Here is a 24,812-nt window from a genome sequence, read left to right as displayed (position 1 = left end):
TTTCTCAACCGCATATGTGGGTAACCCCCCCCCCCCTCTAGGGAGACCGAATGCAATGGATGTCGAGTGGGTCTAACATAATATTGTGAGAGTACAGTCCATAGTGGATCCAGCATAACAGTAAGAGTCCAGTCCACAGTGGGGTCAGCAGGAAACCATCCCGAGCGGAGAGGGGTCAGCAGCGCAGAGATGTTCCCAACCGATATACAGGCGAGCGGTCCACCCGGGCTCCCGACCCCGGACAGCCAGCACCCCATCCATGGCCACCGGACCTGTGTGTCTCCCCTTCCACAAGGGGTAGGGGGGAGCAGAGGAGAAAAGAAAAGAAACGGCAGATCAACTGGTCTAAAAAAGGGGGGGCTATTCAAAGGCTAGAGTATACACATGAGTTTTGAGATGGGACTTAAATGCTTCTACTGAGGTAGCATCTTTAACTGTTACCGGGAGGGCATTCCATAGTACTGGAGCCCGAATAGAAAACGCTCTACAGCCCGCAGACTTTTTTTGGGCTCTGGGAATCACTAATAAGCCGGAGTTCTTTGAACGCAGATTTCTTGCCGGGACATATGGTACAATACAATCGGCAAGATAGGATGGAGCTAGATCGTGTAGTATTTTATACGCAAGTAGTAAAACCTTAAAGTCGCATCTTAAGTGCACAGGAAGCAAGTGCAGGTGAGCCAGTATAGGCGTAATATGATCAAACTTTCTTGTTCTTGTCAAAAGTCTAGCAGCTGCATTTTGTACCAACTGTAATCTTTTAATGCTAGACATAGGGAGACCCGAAAATAATACGTTACAGTAATCGAGACGAGACGTAACGAACGCATGAATAATAATCTCAGCGTCGCTAGTGGACAAAATGGAACGAATTTTAGCGATATTACGGAGATGAAAGAAGGCCGTTTTAGTAACACTCTTAATGTGTGACTCAAAGGAGAGAGTTGGGTCGAAGATAATACCCAGATTCTTTACTGATTCGCTTTGTGTAATTGTTTGGTTGTCAAATGTTAAGGTGGTACTATCAAATAAATGTCGGTGTTTAGCAGGACCGATAATCAGCATTTCCGTTTTCTTAGTGTTGAGTTGCAAGAAGTTAGCGGACATCCATTGTTTAATTTCATTAAGACACGCCTCCAGCTGACTACAATCCGGCGTGTTGGTCAGCTTTAGGGGCATGTAGAGTTGGGTGTCATCAGCATAACAATGAAAGCTAACACCGTATTTGCGTATGATGTCGCCTAGCGGCAGCATGTAATTACTAAAAAATGCAGGGCCAAGAACCGAACCCTGGGGGACTCCGCACGTTACCTTAACATAGTCCGAGGTCACATTGTTATGGGAGACGCACCGCATCCTGTCAGTAAGATAAGAGTTAAACCACGACAAGGCTAAGTCTGACATACCCGCCCGATGCAAGATGGCGCCAGTATGTGCTTTGGCCTGCCGTCTCTCGCTGTCAGCTCTGTTCGTTTTTGTGTTTTTTGCGTCTATTTTCGTTTCTGTCAGCTCACTGCTTGTGTATGACCGCCAAACACTGTTGGATCTTTGCCCCTCTCCCACTGATATGATCAACTTCGACGTTGGTTTTTCGACGTCCCAGTCAGCTTTTTCACCTGGCCGGATTCCTGCCTTCCTTTCCCGCCCCCTGGCTCCTCTCCCCCGGCGGAAGCGTCTCCGGCGCCGCGGTAAACGTGGCGGCCAGCTGGTGAAAGTTAGGGCACTCCTGGCCCGGCTTCCCGTGGCTCCCCGAAGGAGGAATGGTGCGGTATCCGGTCTCCTCCTGCACCCACGCTCGCTCGATCCGATCGGCTCCTGGCTGGTTCCTATCGTTGGTTTGGAGGAAGAAGCTTGCCGTCGTCGCTCCTGCTGTCCCCGCCCCCGGAGGCGCGGGGTGGATCACCGCCACCTGCGGGCTGTGTGTCGGGCCCCACCCGGATTAATTGCGGCCTTGGACGTGCTGGCCCCCGCCAGGTTCGGTCTTGTGAACGCAAGATCTTTGACAAACAAAACTTTTATCCTGAAGGATTTCTTCACTTCCCGCGGACTGGACTTCCTCTGTGTGACGGAGACATGGCTGAGAGCCGGTGAGTCCGCCCCTCTTAATGAACTTCTGCCTCCGGAGTGTTCCTACTTTAATTCCCCACGGCCGTCCGGTCGAAAAGGAGGAGGATTAGCAGTCGTTTTTAAAAATGACTTTAAATGCCGTCAGATCCGCCTACAATCCTCCTTTTCAAGCTTCGAACTGTGCATGTTTGAACTGGGTCTTTCTGATGTCGTCCTGTGTGCCGTCATCTATCGACCACCCAAGTACCACAAAGACTTTATAACTGACTTTTCTGAATTTCTGGCTGAAATCCTGCCCAAATATGATCGTGTCCTTATTGTGGGTGATTTTAATATTCACACCTGCTGTCCAGACGAGCCGCTTTCCAGGAGCTTCCTGAATATAATCGACTCATTTAACTTTGTACAGTCTGTGTGTGGTTCTACACATGAACGCGGGCATACACTCGATTTAGTGCTCTCGTATGGTTTGTGTGTTTTTAATTTGGACATTTGCGACGCTGTGTTCTCTGATCACATGCCGATCCTGTTTGATATTGCCACGCAGTGTCCAGTTAAATTGTGCGCACCGCCCCAACGCTCTCGCATGTTTAATTCTTCGTCTCCTGCTCGGTTCTCCTCTATTTTTTCGACTCGTTGTGATGATAATTCTGCAGCATCTGTGTGTCTGAATACTGAAGAGTTGGTTTCTGGGTTCAACTCTATCTGTTTACAAACACTGGACACGATCGCCCCTTTCAAATGCCGCCGCGCTAAAACCACGCCTCAGCCCTGGTTGAATGACGTCACTCGGGCTGCCAGGCGCGTATGTAGAAGAGCAGAGAGAAAATGGAAAAAAGACAGGCTGCATGTGTCCTTTGCCATTTTTAAAGAAAGCCTGTTTTCCTTTCAGATGACTGTAAAAGCAGAAATGAATATATATCTATCTCAGATTATATCTTCTAACTGTAACAACCCCAGAGTTCTGTTTAAAACTATTAACACTGTCATTGATGCTCCCAAATCTGCTGGTTTTGATGCTTCTTTTGAATTCTGTGAAAATTGTCTCCATTTTTTCACTGACAAAATTGTGTCAACTAGAGCCAGTCTATCTCAGCCTTCATATGACCCTTCTGTTCCCCTGCATTTCTCTTCTGTTTTCCATCAGTTTGAGCCGGTGTCCTTTTCTTTTTTAAGTGACACAGTTAGTCATATGAAGCCCTCTGGTTCTCCTGCAGATGCCCTCCCACCTCGCCTGTTTAAGGAGGTACTTGCTACTATTGGACCAAGTGTCCTTAACATTATCAATAGTAGCCTCTCTTCTGGAATAGTTCCAGTAGAGTTTAAACATGCAGTGGTACGACCTCTACTTAAAAAACCCAGCCTCGACCCCTCTCTCCTCTCTAACTTCAGACCTATCTCTAATCTTCCATACATTTCCAAAATATTAGAGAAGGTTGTCTACAGTCAGTTGTTGCCCTTCTTAGAGGATAATGGTATCACTGAGCTGTTCCAGTCCGGTTTTAAAGCCCTCCACAGCACAGAGTCAGCGCTTCTAAAAGTTTTTAACGATGTCCTCCTGTCCACTGATTCTGGTAAATATGTTGTCCTGGTGCTTTTAGATCTGTCTGCTGCGTTCGACACCGTCGACCACGCCACCTTAATCACTCGTCTTGAGAACTGTGTGGGCATTAAGGGCGCCGCCCTCAACTGGTTCCGGTCGTACCTAACCGACAGGAGTTTTTGTGTAAAAGTAGACAGTTTTATGTCGTCCACAGCTCCTTTACCACATGGGGTCCCCCAGGGCTCAATCCTTGCCCCAATTTTATTTGCACTTTACCTTCTCCCCCTTGGTTCTATTTTTAGGAAGTACAGTATTGCATTTCATTTTTATGCCGATGATTGCCAGATTTATTTTCCCATGGCACAAAATAACACGGTTCAACGTCTTATTGACTGCCTGCACGACATCAAAGTCTGGCTTTCAGCTAACTTCCTGAGCCTAAATGAAGATAAAACAGAAGTTATGTTGTTCGGTCCAAGTCGCTCTCCCTCCCCCAACGTTGACCTCGGCACTCTGACCCCGTATCTCAGCGACTCTGTCACAAACCTGGGGGTAAAGTTTGACTCAGATTTTAAATTCGAAAAACAAATCAGCAGCGTCGTTCAAAAAAGCTTTTATCAATTACGCCAAATAGCGAAAGTGAAACCGCTTCTATCAAGACATGATCTTGAGAAATTAATCCACGCTTTTATCTCGACTCGTCTTGACTACTGCAATGCCCTGTATGTTGGCATTAGCCAGGCCTCCCTCGCCCGCCTGCAGCTCGTGCAGAACTCTGCTGCTCGTCTGCTAACACAGACCCGCAGACGTGAGCACATCACCCCTATTTTAGCGTCCCTTCACTGGCTCCCTGTGCGTTACCGAATACATTTTAAACTCCTTTTATTTGTTTTTAAATGTCTAAACAACCTCGCGCCAACCTATCTCTCCGACCTCCTTCAGCCTTACTGCCCCACCCGATCCTTAAGATCAGCCGATCAGCTGCTGTTGACGGTCCCTGACACAAGGCTGAAGCTTAGAGGTGACAGAGCTTTTGCCGTTGCTGCTCCCAAGCTCTGGAACGACCTACCCCTGAGTGTTAGACAAGCCTCCTCTCTTCCTGTTTTTAAATCTCTCTTAAAAACATACTTTTATTCCATGGCTTTTAACACTGAGTGATATCCATCCTGCAATGGCGCCCCATAATACACCTGCTGTGATCCTGTTTTTATGTTTTTATGTTTTTATTAATTCTATTTTAATTATTTATTTTTTATCGTGTTCTGTTTGTATTGTGTTGTGTTTGCTCGGTACTCGTTTTATCTTTTAACCTGTTCATTGTACAGCACTTTGGCTACCCCTGTGGTAAATTTTAAATGTGCTCTATAAATAAAGTTGATTTGATTTGATTTGATACCAATACGTGTTTTGATACGCTCTAATAAAATGTTATGATCGACGGTATTGAAAGCAGCGCTAAGATCAAGAAGCAGCAACATAGATGACGCATCAAAATCCATCGCTAGCAGTAGATCATTAGTCATTTTTGCGAGGGCTGTCTCCGTAGACTGATTTGCCCTGAAACCAGATTGAAAAGGTTCACAGATTGTTAGACACTAAGTGTTCATTTAGCTGCTGTGCGACAATTTTTTCGAGGATTTTCGAGATAAACGGAAGGTGGGACACCGGCCGGTAGTTTACCATGAGGTCAGGATCAAGGTTAGGTCTTTTGAGCAGAGGATGAATAACCGCTTTTTTAAATGCTAGTGGAACAGTGCCAGAGGAAAGTGATACGTTTATAATATTTAGCACTGATGGACCTAATAATACAAAAAGCTCCTTGATAAGTTTCCCAGGAAATGGGTCAAGTAAACATGTTATTTGTTTAGTTGTTATATTTGGGCCCCTGTGACCAAGTCTGTCCTATTGTAAGTAAACGTTCCAGCCCAAAGACACACAGTACCGGTAACTCTTCTGCACATCTCGGCTTGACACTGTTGCTTTTGTTGAGCACCCATAGTTCGCTCCTTCAGGCACTACAAGTGCCAGGCTGAGACCAGAACTGGGTGGGCGTGCGTGGAATGCGGGTCAGGGTGAAAGGGGTGGGCTCCAAATTGAATGAGAATATTGAGGAAAACCCACCAGGACCACAACAGCCTCTCAAGCGGGGAGCGGGGCTTACAGAGCTTGGGCGTCACGAACATCCTATGTGAAAGGACTAGCCAATCAGGTTTGTTGTACCAACTGTAGTACGTTGACCTCCACCTCTGCAGACATGGGCCACATTTTCAAACGTTGAATCTCTTCTGTTCCAGTCAGCCATGGGTATATAAGAAATTTGTCAATACCTTTAGTAACCCATAGGTCTGTCATGCTTAACATTAGTTGAACGTTTATCCTCCAAGGGACCCAAAACGGACCTTCTTGCAAAAGAGTCAATATTTTAAGAGTAGTTTTACTTTCATCACTGCTGCAGATACAACCATAAATAACTGTTTTCTTATTTTTGACTTTGGAATTCCTCTTTATATCAAAAAGGCCTGGCCTTTAAGATTTTACAAAAACAGGCATGCAGACAAATATAATCATAAGCACATTGACACTTCTGTATCAGTCTAAACTCACCACGATCATTTTCATTGGCCATTAGTCGTTTATTGCCAAGATTTTGACTAAAAGCAACAGATCTGTTTTGAAACCTAATTTGGTTAATTACTGGCTTAACCTAGTGGTTTAGGGTGGTCATTACATTCATTACAACATTTTCCTTACATTTTAAAGAGACCTGCCTTGATTCATTCTGTAACCATGTAAAAAACATAACATATGGGGAATACAAAAATATATGCATTATAATGGGAATCAATGGAGTCAAAAAGGGTACCGGGGTGGTGAGTGTAATACAAGAAAAACAACTATATACTCAGTGTAGTCTGTTTTTCTTCAATTGAAATGCATGTGATTTATAGGTAGAATGTGTTAGAAACTGTGTGGCACCCATAAACCTTTAAAATTTAAAAATGTGTTGAATATTGGAAACAATACAATTCTTTAAAAAAGGACCACTTTGGGTAACAAGATGACTTCAAAGAGTTTAAGTTTAATGAATGCAGTCATAAGGATAAAAGGTGTTTGAAACTGGCTCCTCCCAGTTAGTAAACAGTGAATATGTTTTGGGTTTTTTGGAATTGGAGATGAGGTACTTTAGTGTTGCTCCCCCTGCAAGAATAGAGTCAAAGACATGTCAATCTTGCAAAGTGTTAGTTTGTCAAGCTCACCATTGGTAGATTTTTCCTGTCAATTGCTGTATAAATCTGCTACAACATTATAGCTCTGAGGTGTGTGAAGAAACAAGCAGGACCTGAGCAGCTATTATCTAGAATTACATTTGTTAATGGTTGCTTGATCATACGAAACAATTGTTGCAACATTCTAGCAAAGAGAAGTTACAAGAAAACGCAGACAAGCAAGCTACCGTACATGTTCGTCAATAATTACACATTCAGCATATATTACCTTGCAGATATTGATGTACCCACAACATCAGTTATGTGACACTCACTAAGAGGACCTTAAATGCACTAAATGGGCTTTAGAACATGTCAGCCAAACTCTTGAAGTTGAATAGTCTTAAAAGAAATATGACATAATTCATTTTTTTGCCTTTTTCTTCTTTGCCTTTTCAGCGTCGTCATACGCTTTCCTCTTCTGTGTGAGCTTGTTTGCCTGTGAGGAGAGGAACAAAAGAAACTGATAAGCAAAAACTTAACTTGGGTCAAACAGTTCATTCGCCAGTCAGTGAAATCATCACATGACCAGCACATTCTTTAGGAGGCACGTATGTCATATTGTTTAACATTCCTAGCCGCAAAAAGAGAGCCAACACTGGATATAATGAAATCTATGTTAAAAATGTGAAGTCTAACCACTGCAAACAGACTGGACCATTGAAATCCATACCCAACCAACAAGAAAATGGACTGACCTCTCTGACTTTTCTCCTCTTTCCAAACATGATCTTGTCGTAGAGATACTTCTCTTTTTTCTTCATCATCATGACAGCCAGGCGTTTCTCCTCAGCTTTTTCTTCCTGCTCCTGTTTAGCTCGGTTCTCTACCTTCACTTTTCCAGGTGTCACTTTGACCTGTAGAGACTAAAAAATAAATGAGTGTGAATTAAAAGTCATATTGCAGCAGCTAAGGGATGTCAAAAAAGATGGATCGTGTGTCACTAACTTTGCCCTGGGCTCTTTGCTCCTCCATCTTCTGCAGGTTTTTCTCTTCCTCCTCGTCCTCTTCCTCCTCAGCATTGTCCTCTTCTTCTTCTTCCGCCTCCTCTTCTTCTTCTTCTTCACTCTCCTCTTCCTCATTTTTCGCTGATATTAAATAAATTAAGTGTATTGAGTATGAATTAATTTGCATCATTTTAAATTGTTTCAAGAACTAAAGCCTAAGCCCAAATCCTACCAGGTTTCTCTCCTCTTAGCAAGGCCAACATCTTTAGTTTCTCTGGAGGCACATAATCTCCATCCTTCTCCTCTACGAAGGGAGACAGGTGGGGTGGAAGAGTGACTCCGAGGAAGTAGTCCTCCACAGGGAGGAGTAGTTTGGCATTGATGCAGTCATATACCCACTGAGGCTGGATGTAGTACCTAAAACAAATGGAATCACAAAAAAAATATTGAGATAACTTTTACAGGTTATGTACAAGTAATACTGGTTGGTATGAATAGGCAGTTATGTGATCCAACCATGAGCCAAAAGGGAAAACAGCAACAATTTCCCAGAACCTCACTTCACACTAACCATAGATTTCAATAATACTAAAAGACAAAACACATGATTTTCCTTTACCGGTTAATATAAGGTTTGTCAATGCTGGGTCTGTCGACAATGTGATGTGTGATTGTCTCATCGGTAATGTCGTATGTGCTCCCAATGCAGACAGACTTCTCCCATGACACCTCGCCACCAAAACACCTGGAAATGTTAACAGCAATTGAGGACAGTTAGTGTTGCCATTTGGACACTGAGAATGGTTATCAGTTAAAACGGAGGACTTTCACATTTGTGTCAAATGTTTGGAGTAGCGAAACAATCGTAGGCCAAATGGTCTGTTCTCATTTTGCGATTATAACCCTTCTCCAGTAAACCTTACATTTGCTATATTGCCACAATTTTAGCGGCATTCCATTATAACTAGGGCTGTTAACTTTAACGCGTCAACACATGCGATTATTGAAAATAATAATCGCATTAATGATAAATGAATTAAAATTAATCGCACTATTTGTTTTTAATCACACCTTGATCCGAAAGGTGGCGCGCATTGTTACACGGGCAGTGATCAGGCCGCCCGCCAGTGCAAAGATGATTGAGTAGAGTCCCAGCGGTTCTCGGCGGCAAATTTCGCTTTAAAACGCTCTCAGAGGGAACTATTGATAAAAATAAGGTAGTTTCTACATATTGCAGTGACAAACTTTATCGTAGCACATCAAGTTTAAAATATCATCTCAAAGCAAAACACATACCGTACATGAGGATGCTGCTAGCAAGAATGCTAGCACAAATGCTACCAAAAAAATGACGGCAAACAACGCTGGCCGAGTTTACCCGCGTCAATTTTGTCAACAAGACCACCTCAGATAAGTTAAATAATGCCTTTGCAAAATCGATAGTCACTGCATGTTGGCTACTAAACATCGTTGAAGACTGAGGACTGCAAGATGTCATGAATATCGCCACAGGTGACTCCTCGTACAAACTACCTTTGAAGGGAACAATTACAACAAGGATAAACAAACTGTACTGCACACACAAAAGCAGCAAGTTACAACTACTGGCTGATGCTGAATTTATATCGCTTACCGGAGACCATTGGACCTTGGCAAGTAGTCACAGCTACCTTGGAGTAACTGCACATCTAATAGATAAACAATGGAAAGTACAATCCTTTGCTTTGGGTGTTTTAAAAACTGAGGAAAGACATTTTGCTGGAGCATGCGCAAGTCAGTTCCTTCAAGTTGCCATTACGAAGAAGGTCAGTACATTAGGGACAGACAGCGCTCACAACATGGTTGCTGCTGTAAGAGGTTTACCATTTAACATCTGCCTTGCTGGTCATGCTGTACAGAGACTTATCACCGTGGCTTTGTGTGATGGTGGATTTAATGTGCCTTAAGTGAAATGCCGCAAAATTGTGGGACATTTCAAGCACAGCCCTGCTAATACATCGGAGTTGAAAGCACAACAAGTAGCACATGGTATGAAGAAGGATGTGCCTACATGCTACTTTCTAAACACTAAACACCTACATTTTGTAAAAAAAAATACTTAGCTGCCCCTGCTTCCTCTGTACTCTGTGAAATACTTGTTTAATTGGCAGGTCACATTGTACAAAAAAAAGATCAGCACTGTTCATCTGAAAATGTAAATAGGCTTGTTTGTTGAAACAACTGGCCAAAGGAAAAGTAAATATAGATGTAAATGGTGCACTACAGTATGTTGAGTTGTTAATGGGTGTGTTTACTACATTACCTATTAGTGTCCATGTGTACCTTGTTGTTTGCTATATTGTTGCAAATTATTGCCAAATGTGCATTTAATTCTTACTCTACCATCACCAGGTTTTGAGCAAATCAATGACTTGCAGTTAGGCAAAACATTTTCAAATGTTTGTATACGACTTTGAGAATAAAACTTAATTTGTGTCAAAACAGTGTCTTTTAAAAGTTCATTTAAATTCTGCGAGTAAATTTTTTCACTGCGATTAATGAAAATTCAAAAGTGTGATTAATCGCGATTAAAAAATGTATCGTTTGACAGCACTAATTATACCATACATCAACTTCTAAACACATAGTGCCACACCATTCAAAATGCATGGTGGGATAAGATGCAAGGGCAAGCAATGATTGTTAGGGATAGACAAATCAACATTTTTGGACTCCGATCCCAATCCAGTTTTTTGGCCGCTGATTTAATCTGATTTCGATGCTTTGTTGTTATGATTTACACACTGTGTTTTAGTCTTATGATCTTGTCTGTTTTAATGGCTAAGATTTTATTGTTTTAAATATTGTTTTGTACTGTAGCTTTCTAAGATTTATTTAAAAATGAAACGTGCAAAACAAATAAGTGTATTGTAATTTATTATTATTTCTGACGGGCGTTGTAGTGTCCTATTCTGTTTAGCAGTCCTTGAACGCACTGTAAAAAAAAACCTCTGTTTAGAACAATCACTACGTTCTACATTTGCACAGCTTGTATGTGCACAACTGAATATCTTAGTTCCTCAAACAGCAATGTGTTTATATCAGTTTATATTGGGGTCTCTTTCCTAATAGGGAAAGACATTGTCTCTTGTTTTCAAGTTAGAATTTAAGCTGGAGAGCTGGCGCCAGTCAGCCCGTGAGTTTATCAAAGTGCAGTTATCGTTTTTCAATAATATTATTTTAAAACAGTATTACTAACCATCTGGAGTTTTTCCGCGGTTATCCCTAGTATCAACATCAAGATCGATCACTCCTACTTTACATTGAAGCTTTAGCGGTTAGCTTTTTGTATCATACTGTTTGGTGCGTGTGTCTAGGATTCTTATCCGTTCATTTTCCTCTAGTCCTCCAGTGATAACTAAAGTTGGGAGAAACTGTTTATTTTCCGCTATGGTGGTGAAGATTAGTAACATAAGCGGCTTCTAGACGATGAGCTCGTTACAGTTTGCTCCCAAATTCGACAGATTTATGTATGGCAAGACACACCTTCCTGGAATTCACTCAGACACACCCTCTGCATGTCTGTAAAGCAGATAACAGCCCTGATCCCGGGTTCTAGACATCTCCAGTGGTTGCACACATACTTAGTTTTTCTTTACAAATGATAATCATGAAATACGGGCCAGGCATGCACAGTACAGTGTTTTCATTGTTTTTACAGTTCCATGTAAATTGGATTGTTTTCAAAAACCCAAAAGGACAAGAAAACTTTCTTGCATTTTTACTGGGTTGTCATGAAAAAGAGTTTATCATAACCATGGCTGAGTATCATACTCACCTAATAACAAAAGCCAGAGACTCTCTGGGAACTTCTCTGTTTAGGAAGAACTTCAAGCCCTCAAATATCTTTGTGTGGGCTTCCTGTTGCTTCTGTTCTTTTTCTCTTGCTTCCATCTTTTCCATGTCCTCCTGAGGGTTAAATTTATAATCACATCCTTTAAAACAATCATACATTTCTGATACAACATTAAAGTTAGGTCACCTTCACACATGATTTAGGTTTTGGTTGTTTTGAGTGAAAACACTTCAGTCATGGCAACCAATCACACAACAATATTCCCCAGTTTCACACCTCCAAAAGCTTTGGTGTATTTGACTTGTCTCACATTTGTCCCCAGAGACCAATTATTTTATTTTTATTCATATCTAAATAGTAGAGATAATGATAGCAACAAGATTTCTCTACACATTAGAAGCAGCAAATCTAGTTTTAGGCTACCGTATTTTCCGCACTATAAGGCGCACCGGATTATTAGCCGCACCTTCAATGAATTGCATATTTCATAACTTTGTCCACCAATAAGCCGCCCCGGATTATAAGCCGCACCTACGCTGCGCTAAAGGGAATGTCAAAAAAACAGTCAGATAGTTCAGTCAAACTTTAATAATATATTGAAAACCAGCGTTCTAACAACTCTGTCCCAAAATGTACGCAAATGTGCAATCACAAACATAGTAAAATTCAAAATGGTGTAGAGCAATAGCAACATAATGTTGCTCGAACGTTAATGTCACAACACACAAAATAAACATAGCGCTCACTTTCTGAAGTTATTCTTCATTCGTAAATCCTTCGAATTCTTCGTCTTCGGTGTCCGAATTGAAAAGTTGCGCAAGCGTGGGATCCAAAATGGCCGGTTCCGTCTCGGCGAAGTCATCGGAGTCAGTGTCGCTGTTGTTGTCCAGTAGTTCTGTGAATCCTGCCTTCCGGAAAGCTCGGACCACAGTTGTGACCGAAATATCTGCCCAGGCATTTACGATCCACTGGCAAATGTTGGCGTATGTCGTCCGGCGCTGTCTGCCTGTTTTAGTGAAGGTGTGTTCGCCTTCGGTCATCCATTGTTCCCACGCCGTTCGCAGTCGTGATTTGAATGCCCTGTTGACACCAATATCCAGCGGTTGGAGTTCTTTGGTTAATCCACCCGGAATGATGGCGAGTGTTGTATTTGTGTGCTTCACTTGTTTTTTGACACCATCTGTGATGTGGGCGCGCATAGAGTCGTATATCAACATGGACGGAGCTGCGTGAAAAAAGCCACCCGGCCTCTTCGCGTAAACTTCCCTTAACCATTCGCTCATCTTTTCTTCATCCATCCATCCCTTCGAGTTAGCTTTTATGATGACGCCGGCTGGAAAGGTCTCTTTTGGCAAGGTCTTCCTTTTGAATATCACCATGGGAGGAAGTTTCTGGCCATTAGCATGGCAAGCTAGAACCACAGTGAAGGACGACTTCTCATTCCCTGTGGTGCGAATATTCACCGTACGTGCATTTTGTAGTCTGGTCTTTACAGATGTAAACACACAAAGGAAATGAAACGAAATATCCGCGCGCTTCTTTTTCTTCCGGGGGCGGGTGGTAGCTTACAGTAGAAGAAGAAGCGCTTCCTGTTCTATGGGGGCGGGTGCTTACCTTGGCGGTTGCTTGCGTAGAAGAAGAAGCGCTTCCTGTTCTACCGGGAAAAAAGATGGCGGCTGTTTACCGAAGTTGCGAGATCGAAACTTTATGAAAATGAATCGTAATATTAATCCATATATAAAGCGCACCTGGCTATAAGGCGCACTGTCAGCTTTTGAGAAAATTTGTGGTTTTTAGGTGCGCCTTATAGTGCGGAAAATACGGTATTTTGTTTGTACCTCATCAACAGGAAAGTGATCCAGTTGAGTCTCCTCTTCATCCGCAGCAGAAACAGCCCGGGCCAGACTGGCACTCAAAGCAGAAAGTTTCTGCATGCAATATAATCCACAATTAAAAAATTATCTGCCAGCATACAAAATGGTCTAGTGATATGGTTCGCCAAAATGTTCACCTCCAAGTAGCTTTCTGAATTCATGGCATAGTCCTCCTCATCCTTACAATTTGGTTCTTGATCCGTTTTATCGCCAAGCTGCAAAACAAAATACAACAAACAAATAATAGCACAATAAAACATGTTTAGAAAACATTTACGTGAGATTTTACGGTATTTTTTTCCATTTTGTAGCCTGAAATAGAGCATTTTACTAATTTATACCTTTGGTGGGTAAACAAGGTTGAGGGAATGGTAGAGTCGGAAGTTGATGAAACCCAAGAGAGTTGTGTACAACTCTGTGAAAGTTGCCATGACTCTGTAGTCAACATCTGTTGGATGCTGTAAGAACAAAACAGTTAATCCATCACATTTTGACTTCATTAAAACAGAACGACACAGGTAAAAGTCCTTTTTTGGGGGAAGACATCAATTAGAGCATATCGCTGAGACGTTCAAATTTCTATAACAGCTTAATCATATGTAGGCAGTTTGCGGAATTAAATGCTGACAAAGCTGCAACAAGGCCTGACTGCTCACTAATTGCTAAATAAATGTGCTTTCCTTCATCACTGTGTACTTACATCATGGGCGAATTGATAGGGCACCAGCCATGTAATTATCTGCCCCATTACCTCAGCTTGGTAATATATTCCCTTGATGGAGATGAAAACCTACAGAGAACAGTTAAATGATGATTGCCTTTGAATAAGAGTCCTTCCTAAAGGGGAACTATGATGATTTTTGTCTTTTTGACTTATAAATGTTGTTATACAGTAATATTGGATACTCTTGTTAAACAATGTCAAAGTGTCAAATCATAAAGGTCATGCATTTGGACGTGAGCTTGCAGAAGTTTTGGATGCCTCTGAACACTGCTTGAACTGTGGGCCATTGTGATGACAGGACGTATTTATGTGAACATTTCAGTGTATGCCGTCTGCCAACCTCCTCCCCCTCTACTCCATCTTGTACCGAGACTGTTGGCTACAGCCTCCCATGTCAATCCTTCTTGTCTCATGCAGACCTGCCAGTAAAATCCATACTTTTGTGTTTGTTGACAATATTTTACACTTGACTGTTTTGTCAATATGGGCCAGTACAAAGTTTGATTAGCTGCTAAACTGACAAAAAAAGATGGTCGCCATTGCGACATGTCTACTTGGCTTGAGATATCACAAGAGAAGGTAGAATAAAGTAATATCTTCATCTAATCGTGGTATGTGCATAGTAAAACAAAGATGTTTTCATGTTTCATCTAAAAAAGCTGCAAAAATGCAGCTTTTTTAGATGCTGCATTGTGCACCACAAAAGGTATACCGTATTTTCCGCACTATAAGGCGCACCGGATTATTAGCCGCACCTTCTATGAATTACATATTTCATAATTTTGTCCACCAATAAGCCGCCCCGGACTATAAGCCGCGCCTACGCTGCGCTAAAGTGAATGTCAAAAAAACGCTGCGCTAAAGTGAATGTCAAAAAAACAGTCAGATAGTTCAGTCAAACTTTAATAATATATTGAAAACCAGCGTTCTAACAACTCTGTCCCAAAATGTACGCAAATGTGCAATCACAAACATAGTAAAATTCAAAATGGTGTAGAGCAATAGTAACATAATGTTGCTCGAACGTTAATGTCACAACACACAAAATAAACATAGCGCTCACCTTCTGAAGTTATTCTTCATTCGTAAATCCTTCGAATTCTTCGTCTTCGGTGTCCGAATTGAAAAGTTGCGCAAGCGTGGGATCCAAAAATGGCCGGTTCCGTCTCGTCGAAGTCATCGGGAGTCAGTGTCGCTGTTGTTCTGTGAATCCTGCCTTCCGGAAAGCTCGGACCACAGTTGTGACCGAAACTATCTGCCCAGGCATTTACGATCCACTGGCAGATGTTGGCGTATGTCGACCGGCGCTATCTGCCCGTCTTAGTGAAGGTGTGTTCGCCTTCGGAGCTGTGTGAAAAAAGCCACCCGGCCTCTTCGCGTAAACTTCCCTTAACCACTCGCTCATCTTTTCTTCATCCATCCATCCCTTCGAGTTAGCTTTTATGATGACGCCGGCTGGAAAGGTCTCTTTTGGCAAGGTCTTCCTTTTGAATATCACCCTGGGTGGAAGTTAGCATGGCAAGCTAGAACCACAGTGAAGGATGACTTCTCATTCTCTGTGGTGCGAATATTCACCGTACGTGCTCCCGTTCCACAGTGCAGTTCACAGGAATATCAGTTGCTGTGAAATACGGTAGTAATCCGTGTGCGGATGGAGAGATTGCGTCTTTTTATGAACCGGATCCTTGTCCTTTGTAGGAGCCATTTTGTGGTCTTTACAGATGTAAACAGGAAATGAAACGTACGGTGATATCCGCGCGTTTTTTCTTCTTCTTCCGGGGGCGGGTGAAGCGCTTCCTGTTCTATGGGGGCGGGTGCTTTCCTTGGCGGTTGCTTGCGTAGAAGAAGAAGCGCTTCCTGTTCTACCGGGAAAAAAGATGGCGGCTGTTTACCGAAGTTGCGAGATCGAAACTTTATGAAAATTAATCGTAATAAAGCGCACCGGGTTATTAGGCGCACTGTCAGCTTTTGAGAAAAATTGTGGTTTTTAGGTGCGCCTTATAGTGCGGAAAATACGGTACCTAATGTTGTGACGGGTAAATCTATGACGTTTTTTTTTCCTGAAAAAAAAGCTTTAATGTTTCTCTTAAAGATAAATATTTGACAGTGCACATTTTCACAAGACAAATTATAAAACTTTTTGAAAAGGCGGCATGTGTAGCGTTTCATTTGCAATCTAAAAGGATACGCTTAAGAAACAGTTTGCTAATAAACTCAGAAAGTGGTTGAAAACGTGACTGTGGAGCAAAAACAACTAAGCATATCCAATAAATATTATCTAGACCACAAGGAAGTGTGTTAAATGCTAAATTATTAGAATCACCATAGAACCCCTTTAATAATTGACAATAAGACTTTTTTACTGGTTCGCAAAGCCGGTACCTTTCTGAGGGCACGAGAGGCAACCAAGTAGTTCATCCACTCTACAGTGAGGCGTCGACACAGCTGTATGGTTTGTACATGGCATTTTCCTGTTCGAGCAAACGTGGAGAAGAGGAAGCACATGCAGAGTGCATCATCAATATCACGCAGAGCATCAATGAAGGTGGGATACCTGCAATGCAGAGGTAAAGTATCATGTTAGATATGATAATTGGTTAGATATACTTTAATAATCCATTAATAATAATAAGGATCCATTAAAACATGAACCTTAAAAAAACAAAAAAATATTCTATATTTTAATCTCCATACTACAAATTACTACGTAACCTTAAGTATGTGACTTACCTTTCTTTGACAATGTGATCCAATTTATAGGTTGGCTTGTTGTCCTTTAGCCTTTGCACTGCAGAATATTCGGTCTTTCCATAAGCTCTCTTGAGTTTGCGAACAAATACCTTTTCAAATGGGGAAAAATACATTTATTGTTTATGCTATACAAAACTACACAATGACCAACAATGACTTAAAATCACACAAAAATTAATTGCTTGTATTCCGACACGTAACTTCTTTCAGGAAGTGAAAACCAGTGGTGGTCTACCAAGCTAAGATGGCTGTTGAACAGCAAGCAGCGTGCAAACTATCTGAGCACAGAAAAGGCTTAAATCTTCCTGCAAAAAGCAGATACGAGCAAAAAAAAAAAATCTAACTTTCCAATGTAAAAGATGCCTTTACTTTATCAAAAAAAGATTTGTCGAGTGATAAAGAACTATACGTCGGTTGTGTTTCCAGAAATATTGAACTATTGCGATCCAGATGCCATTCTACACAACAGATGAAAACTTGGAAAAGCATGGAGGTCTACAACTTCTTTGTGTGGCTGGGTCCAGGAAATTGGTATTAAGGCTGTACCGAAGAAACATATAATTTTTGCTTGCGTAAGGTTGCATTTCATGATTTAACTTAGCGTTTACTAATGTTTGTTGCTGTTGCACGCGCTGTTTACGAAGTGTGTTTTTCCCCAGTCTTTATCAAAATATAACTATAGCTCTTAATGTTGTGTACCGTATTTTCCGCACTATAAGGCGCACCTAAAAACCACAATTTTTCTCAAAAGCTGACAGTGCGCCTAATAACCCGGTGCGCTTTATTACGATTCATTTTCATAAAGTTTCGGTCTCGCAACTTCGGTAAACAGCCGCCATCTTTTTTCCCGGTAGAACAGAAACTTCTTCTTCTACGCAAGCAACCGCCAAGGAAAGCACCCGCCCCCATAGAACAGGAAGCGCTTCACCCGCCCCCATAGAACAGGAAGCGCTTCACCCGCCCCCGGAAGAAGAAGAAAAAACGCGCGGATATCACCGTACGTTTCATTTCCTGTTTACATCTGTAAAGACCACAAAATGGCTCCTACAAAGGACAAGGATCCGGTTCATAAAAAGACGCAATCTCTCCATCCGCACACGGATTACTACCGTATTTCACAGCAACTGATATTCCTGTGAACTGCACTGTGGAACGGGAGCACGTACGGTGAATATTCGCACCACAGAGAATGAGGAGTCATCCTTCACTGTGGTTCTAGCTTGCCATGCTAACTTCCACCCATCCAAAAGAGACCTTTCCAGCCGGCGTCATCATAAAAGCTAACTCGAAGGGATGGATGGATGAAGAAAAGATGAGCGAGTGGTTAAGGGAAGTTTACGCGAAGAGGCCGGGTGGCTTTTTTCACACAGCTCCGAAGGCGAACACACCTTCACTAAGACGGGCAGATAGCGCCGGTCGACATACGCCAACATCTGCCAGTGGATCGTAAATGCCTGGGCAGATAGTTTCGGTCACAACTGTGGTCCGAGCTTTCCGGAAGGCAGGATTCACAGAACTGCTGCACAACAACAGCGACACTGAATCCGATGACTTCTACGAGGCGGAGCCGGCCATTTTTGGATCCCACGCTTCCGCAACTTTTCAATTCGGACACCGAAGACGAAGAATTCGAAGGATTTACGAATGAAGAATAACTTCAGAAGGTGAGCGCTATGTTTATTTTGTGTGTTGTGACATTAACGTTCGAGCAACATTATGTTGCTATTTATTGCTCTACACCATTTTGAATTTTACTATGTTTGTGATTGCACATTTGCGTACATTTTGGGACAGAGTTGTTAGAACGCTGGTTTTCAATATATTATTAAAGTTTGACTGAACTATCTGACTGTTTTTTTGACATTCACTTTAGCGCAGCGTTTTTTTGACATTCACTTTAGCGCAGCGTAGGCGCGGCTTTTAGTCCGGGGCGGCTTATTGGTGGACAAAATTATGAAATATGTAATTCATAGAAGGTGCGGCTAATAATCCGGTGCGCCTTATAGTGCGGAAAATACGGTACGTGCTGAAAGCTTTAAATATGATTGCAGTCTTTGGTAAAAACCAAACTCTTTAAGGTTTTGTTCAAATGTGCTTACTTTTATTTAGACACGCCAAGCTTTTTCGAAACACTCGTAGCTAATATAGGTTTAAAAAATACAAATAATTAGATAATAGTTAAATGGGAAATAACTGTTATAAGTACCGTATTTTCCGCACTATAAGGCGCACCTAAAAACCACAAATTTTCTCAAAAGCTGACAGTGCGCCTTATAACCCGGTGCGCTTTATATATGGATAAATATTAAGATTCATTTTCATAAAGTTTAGGTCTCGCAACTACGGTAAACAGCCGCCATCTTTTTTCCCCGTAGAAGAAGCGCGCGGTGCATGCTGGGATATGTGACGTTTCACTTCCATTTGTGTGTTTATGTAAAGACCCCAAAATGGCTCCTATTAAGTGTGTTGTCTGTCTAATTATAAATAATGCAGACGAGGCGTGTTAACTGAGTTCTCAACGTTTACTCACAGCGTGCTAACTGCCAGCATACAACGCTTCTCAGGGCTACCGCGCATGCTCGTAACTATCGTTGCATGCTGGGTAGTGTAGTTGTTATATTTGCTAGCTCATAACAGCACATTGAGAGACACGCTTACGCGCTTAATTCAATACTCGCCGTCATTCCGGGTGGATTGACAAAAGACCTCCAGCCGCTAGATATTGGTGTCAACAGGGCATTCGAAGCTAGACTGCTAACTGCGTGGGAACAATGGATGACAGAAGGCGAACACACCTTCACTAAGACGAGGAGGCAGCGCCAGACGACGCCAACATCTGCCAGTGGATCGTAAATTTGCCCAACTTTTCACTTCGGACACCGAAGACGAAGGATTTACGAATGAAGAATAACTTCAGAAAGTGAGCGCTATGTTTATTTTGTGTGTTGTGACATTAACGTTCGAGCAACATTATGTTGCTATTGCTCTGCACTATTTTGAATTTTACTATGTTTGTGATTGCACATTTGCGTACATTTTGGGAGTGAACAGAGTTGTTAGAACGCTGGTTTTTAATATATTATTAAAGTTTGACTGACCTATCTGACTGTTTTTTTGACATTCCCTTTAGCGCAGCGTAGGCGCGGCTTATAGTCCGGGGCGGCTTATTGGTGGACAAAGTTATGAAATATGCCATTCATTGAAGGTGCGGCTAATAATCCGGTGCGCCTTATAGTGCGGAAAATACGGTATATCAAACAAACCTTTAACGAAGTGATAATTGTAAACTCACATATTCTATGACTCTGCTCACTTGGACTAGAGTGTGACTTGCACTTCTTGTCGTCGTTTTGTAAAATCTTGCACTCTTCTGCCCTTATTGATTATCTATCGGGGAACTCTGAAGAAATGTTTATCCTTTTCACAATTTAAACGATTCGTACAGCCAAAAACAACGCAAGCCTAGGGCATTTTGTCTTTGAGAAAAGCTAAATGGCGTCTAGTACCCATTGAGAACAGCACTAGCTTGACCATCACACATATTTAATGGGCGACGTGAGCCGGACGTGACGTCAGTAAAATCCAAGCATTTCAGGGCTGGGCTATTAAACTAAACTGTTCCGGGGCCACTTATTTTGACAACTAAGCACCCGGAGCCTCATGTCAATGGAAGATTATTGACAATTTAGCCAAAAACAAAAGTCATACAATTATATTAAAAAGGAGCAATGTCAATGTCAAAGATGCTTATACAGTATGATAGGAGGGCTCTGCGTTTTTTTGTAGACCAATTGATAAATCGCTAGTTAAAAATAATCTGTATTACATGAACACACTGCTGCTTTTAAAAAGGACCTATTGCCAAAATGCTAGTCAAAGTTAGTCTAGATCAGGGGTTCCCATGAGTGAGACGCTAAACCCAAATCATCCATCTATATATATATAAGGTAGTGGGGATTGTCACAGTCAATAGATGACCACTAGTTAGCCTTGCGAAATAGCTATAGGTGATTGTGAAAGCTTAAAAGAGATCAGTTTGAATATGTATTTCATTTTGGAAGCCACCCTTTTTGCGCATCAAAGAAAACGACTCAGCGGGCCACATTTGGCCTGCTGGCCCCACTTTAAGAACCACTGCTGTAGATAACAGAAGTGGTTTACTGTTCATAGGAATTTGCTGCAAAAAATGCTTGTTTCAAAGTTTTGAACTGGACTCTGGTTGGTTTGATTTTCCTTCACAGCCAAATATTGCCTGCAAGTAGTACTGTGCAATATAGACAAAAATATATATCCCAGTATAGGTAATTTTATATCCAGATGACAAGATATAGATATATGAAATACATTCAAACCATAAACCATATATCAGGGATGAGAGCACCCTTTGAGACAAAAAAAGAGGAAACTTGAGGGGGAAAAAGAAGAAAGGTTCTAATAAGACATGAAAATTAATGTTTGAAAACTCGTATTTCCGTGTTTTCACAAACATTTGACATACGTTATTTTTTGAGGCAACGTTAGTACTTGGTCACATTTAAACGGCGTCTCTGTGCCGTGTCTTTAGGGGAAGGAAAAGATTACACGTTAACTAGCAACGACTCGTTGGCAGAATGTTTTGCAAATTGTCTTTGTTCGGTCAGTGTGACTTTTTTAATCTAAGCCAAAGCCAAACAACGGAGTTCCTCTTCCATCTTTTTTTGGCACCAATTAATCTTTTGTTGTTTTAGCTTTCTGTGTGCTCTTCCTCTAAATCAGTGGTTCTTAACCTGGGTTCAATCGAACCCTAGGGGTTCGGTGAGTTGGCCTCAGGGGTTCGGCGGAGCCTCCGCCGCGGAGGTTTAAGACACACAAGACTCATCGTGTAAATAAAAACTTCTCCCTATCGCTGTATTATGGATACCCCCAAACAATGTTCCCTCTAATTTTCCATCTGATTTGCAGGTGTGTAATTTGTTGTGAGTTCTTGCACTGTGTTGGTTTTGTTCTTTGAACAAGGTGATGGCCATGCACGGTTCATTTTGTGCACTAGTAGAAAAAACATAACTTTGTCTTGAATTTGAAATACAAACTAAATTTTCACTAAAGAAGGGTTCGGTGAATGCGCATATGAAACTGGTGGGGTGCGGTACCTCCAACAAGGTTAAGAACCACTGCTCTAAATATTTATAAACGAGCAGTACCTTATAGTCTCTGAATCTCCCCACTATGGGCTCATGCAGAAGAAAGCGAATGTCTTTGAGCAGGTAGAAAGTCCTTGGGGCTGTGGAGCCCTTGTTTACTTTCTTCTTGTGTCTGGGTTCGTGAGGGTAAATGCCTTTGAGGATGCACAGTCGTCTGCAAGCACAACATAGAATTCGTTACAAAATAAAAGCTGTGTGAGGATCAACTTTACAGGTAAATGTCACCAATCGCCACCTAATAATCAAACAAAAACAAAGTAAACTCACCTGAAATCTGGGAGGCTCAGTTGCAATTTCTTGCGGGCTTTGTTTCTGGTGATATAATTAGTGGCGGCGCCACTCTCATACTGCAAACAAAGCACAGAAACGCATTTATTTAAAATCGCACACTTTGACGACATAGTCAAGTCGTGTGGACACAATAACAAAAACATGATTTAGCAATACACGGTTAGCACCACTAGCTTGGGTAGCTAGCTACCATCGTGTTAGCACTGTAAAAACTTGACAAGCTACCCAAGCCGACACTTACCTTCTTTTTTTGCAGTCCCCCCATTTTAAATCAACGTGTGATGACTCAGAAATAATTTTAATTGTTTAATAGTCTAAAAAAATAAACCTCAAGAGGCGGACACCACGTAGCACGAAGACCCGCAGTCCAGACACGTGCAATTGACATGCGCGGAGGAAGAGCAAAATTTAGGACCCCGGGCTGCCCACTTATCTGCCTGTTTACAAAGTTTAACATTTTGAAACAAAAATGTTTATCAAACATGCTTTCTTCAAAAAAACTCCAAATTTGGAGTATGTGTATATAATACAGTATATTACAGTGTTTTTCAACCTTTTTTGAGCCAAGGCACATTTTTTTGCGTTGAAAAAATGCGGAGGCACACCACCAGCAGAAATAATTAAAAAACAAAACTCAGTTGACTGTAAAAGGTTGTTGTCGCAATTGTTGGATATGACTTTAAACCATAACCAAGCATGAATCAATATAGCTCTTGTCTCAAAGTAGGTGTACTGTCACCACCTGTCACATCACCCCCTGACTTATTTTGAGTTTATTGCTGTTTTCTTGTGTGTAGTGTTTTAGATCTTGTCTTGTGCTCCTATTTTGGTGGCTTTTTCTCTTTTTTTGGTATTTTCCTGTAGCAGTTTCATGTCTTCCTTTGAGCGATATTTCCCGCACCTACTTTGTTTTAGCAATCAAGAATAATTCAGTTGTTTTTATCCTTCTTTGTGGGGACATTGTTGATTGTCATGCCATGTTCGGATGTACATTGTCTTTGCTCCACAGTAACGGTAAGTCTTTGCTGTCGTCCAGCATTCTGTTTGTTTACTTTGTAAACCAGTTCAGTTTTAGTTTCGTTCTGCATAGCCTTCCCTGAGCTCCAATGCCTTTTCTTAGTGGCACTCACCTTTTGTTTATTTTTGGTTTAAGCATTAGACACCTTTTTACCTGCACGCTGCCTCCCGCTGTTTCCGACATCTACAAAGCCGTTAGCTACCGGCTGCCATCTACTGATATGGAAGAGTATAACGTGGTAAGTCTGCTGATCTCCAGACAGTACAGACACTCAACAATAACACATCATTTGCAGACTATAATTACTTTTGCAAAAAATATTTTTAACCCAAATAGGTGAAACTAGATAATCTACCACAGCACACCAGACTGTATCTCACGGCACACTAGTGTGCCGCGGCACAGTGGTTGAAAAACACTGGTATATTATGACTACTGAATATCTGTAATGATATATTCATAAACTGTGTCAAAATATGGTGTTTTCAAAATCTGTTATAATCGACAAGAACATATCAATCAATCAATCAAAGTTTATTTGTATAGCCCTGAATCACGAGTGTCTCAAAGGGCTGCACAAGCCACAACGACATCCTCGGCTCAGATTCCACATCAGGACAAGAAAAAACACAACCCAATGGGATACAATGAGAAACCTTGGAGGGGACAGCAGATATGGGGACCCAAACCCCATGGGCGACCGGTGCAATGTACGTCGAGTGAATCTAGTTAATAGTGTGAGACTCCAGTCGATGGTGGGGCCAGCAGGAGATCATCTTGAGTGGAGACAAGTCAGCATCGCAGAGACGTCATCAACTGATGCACAGATGAGTGGTCCACCCCGGGTGCTGACTTTGAACAGCTACACTGTAAAAAAAAAATCCAATTTTTATGGTTAATTTACTCTAAATTTCTATTGTAATTTTTCTGTTTTTTTAAAAATATTTTATAAAACTGTAGAATTGAAGACATTATCTGTAAATAAACAATCCGCCTGTTATTTTAAGTAATATGCCAGTAATGACAAACTATGTATACGTCTTTTTTTTTTTTTACAGAAAAATACCAAATTAATTATACATAGCATTTTCTATTTTCTTAAATTACTTTCAAATTCATGTAAAATTACAGTAATTATCTTTCATTAAATATGTAGCTTGTTATATAAAAGTCTATGTCCATACTAACAATCTAACACTGGGGTGTTAAACTCAAATACAGAGTGGGCCAAATTTTAAAACTGAACAAAGCCGTGGGACAAGGTTGAACAAATTAACCTTTAACGTACTCTACGAGCTATCGTCACATCCGCTTTT

At 41.5% G+C, this 24,812-nt stretch overlaps 1 protein-coding gene across 1 annotated transcript; it reads right to left on the bottom strand.

The window, feature by feature from the left end:
* Positions 1–6,959: 6,959 nt before the first annotated feature.
* pes (pescadillo) lies at positions 6,960–22,886 on the bottom strand. The gene is made up of 15 exons (XM_061986416.1): positions 22,720–22,886; positions 22,455–22,534; positions 22,188–22,341; positions 16,987–17,096; positions 16,639–16,810; positions 14,233–14,322; positions 13,874–13,990; positions 13,670–13,747; positions 13,497–13,586; positions 11,641–11,771; positions 8,443–8,568; positions 8,056–8,240; positions 7,825–7,964; positions 7,575–7,742; positions 6,960–7,315 (listed from the first exon to the last, which is right to left on the bottom strand). Exons 1-15 carry the CDS (start codon positions 22,741–22,743, stop codon positions 7,241–7,243), a joined length of 1,740 nt encoding a protein of 579 aa, XP_061842400.1. The 5' UTR covers positions 22,744–22,886; the 3' UTR covers positions 6,960–7,240.
* Positions 22,887–24,812: the final 1,926 nt, after the last annotated feature.

This window comes from Nerophis lumbriciformis, linkage group LG12, assembly GCF_033978685.3.
Source record: "Nerophis lumbriciformis linkage group LG12, RoL_Nlum_v2.1, whole genome shotgun sequence".
Taxonomy (NCBI): Eukaryota; Metazoa; Chordata; class Actinopteri; order Syngnathiformes; family Syngnathidae; genus Nerophis; species Nerophis lumbriciformis.
The sequence above is the reverse complement of the archived record's forward strand: the minus strand, read 5'-3'. Positions and strand labels throughout refer to the sequence as shown.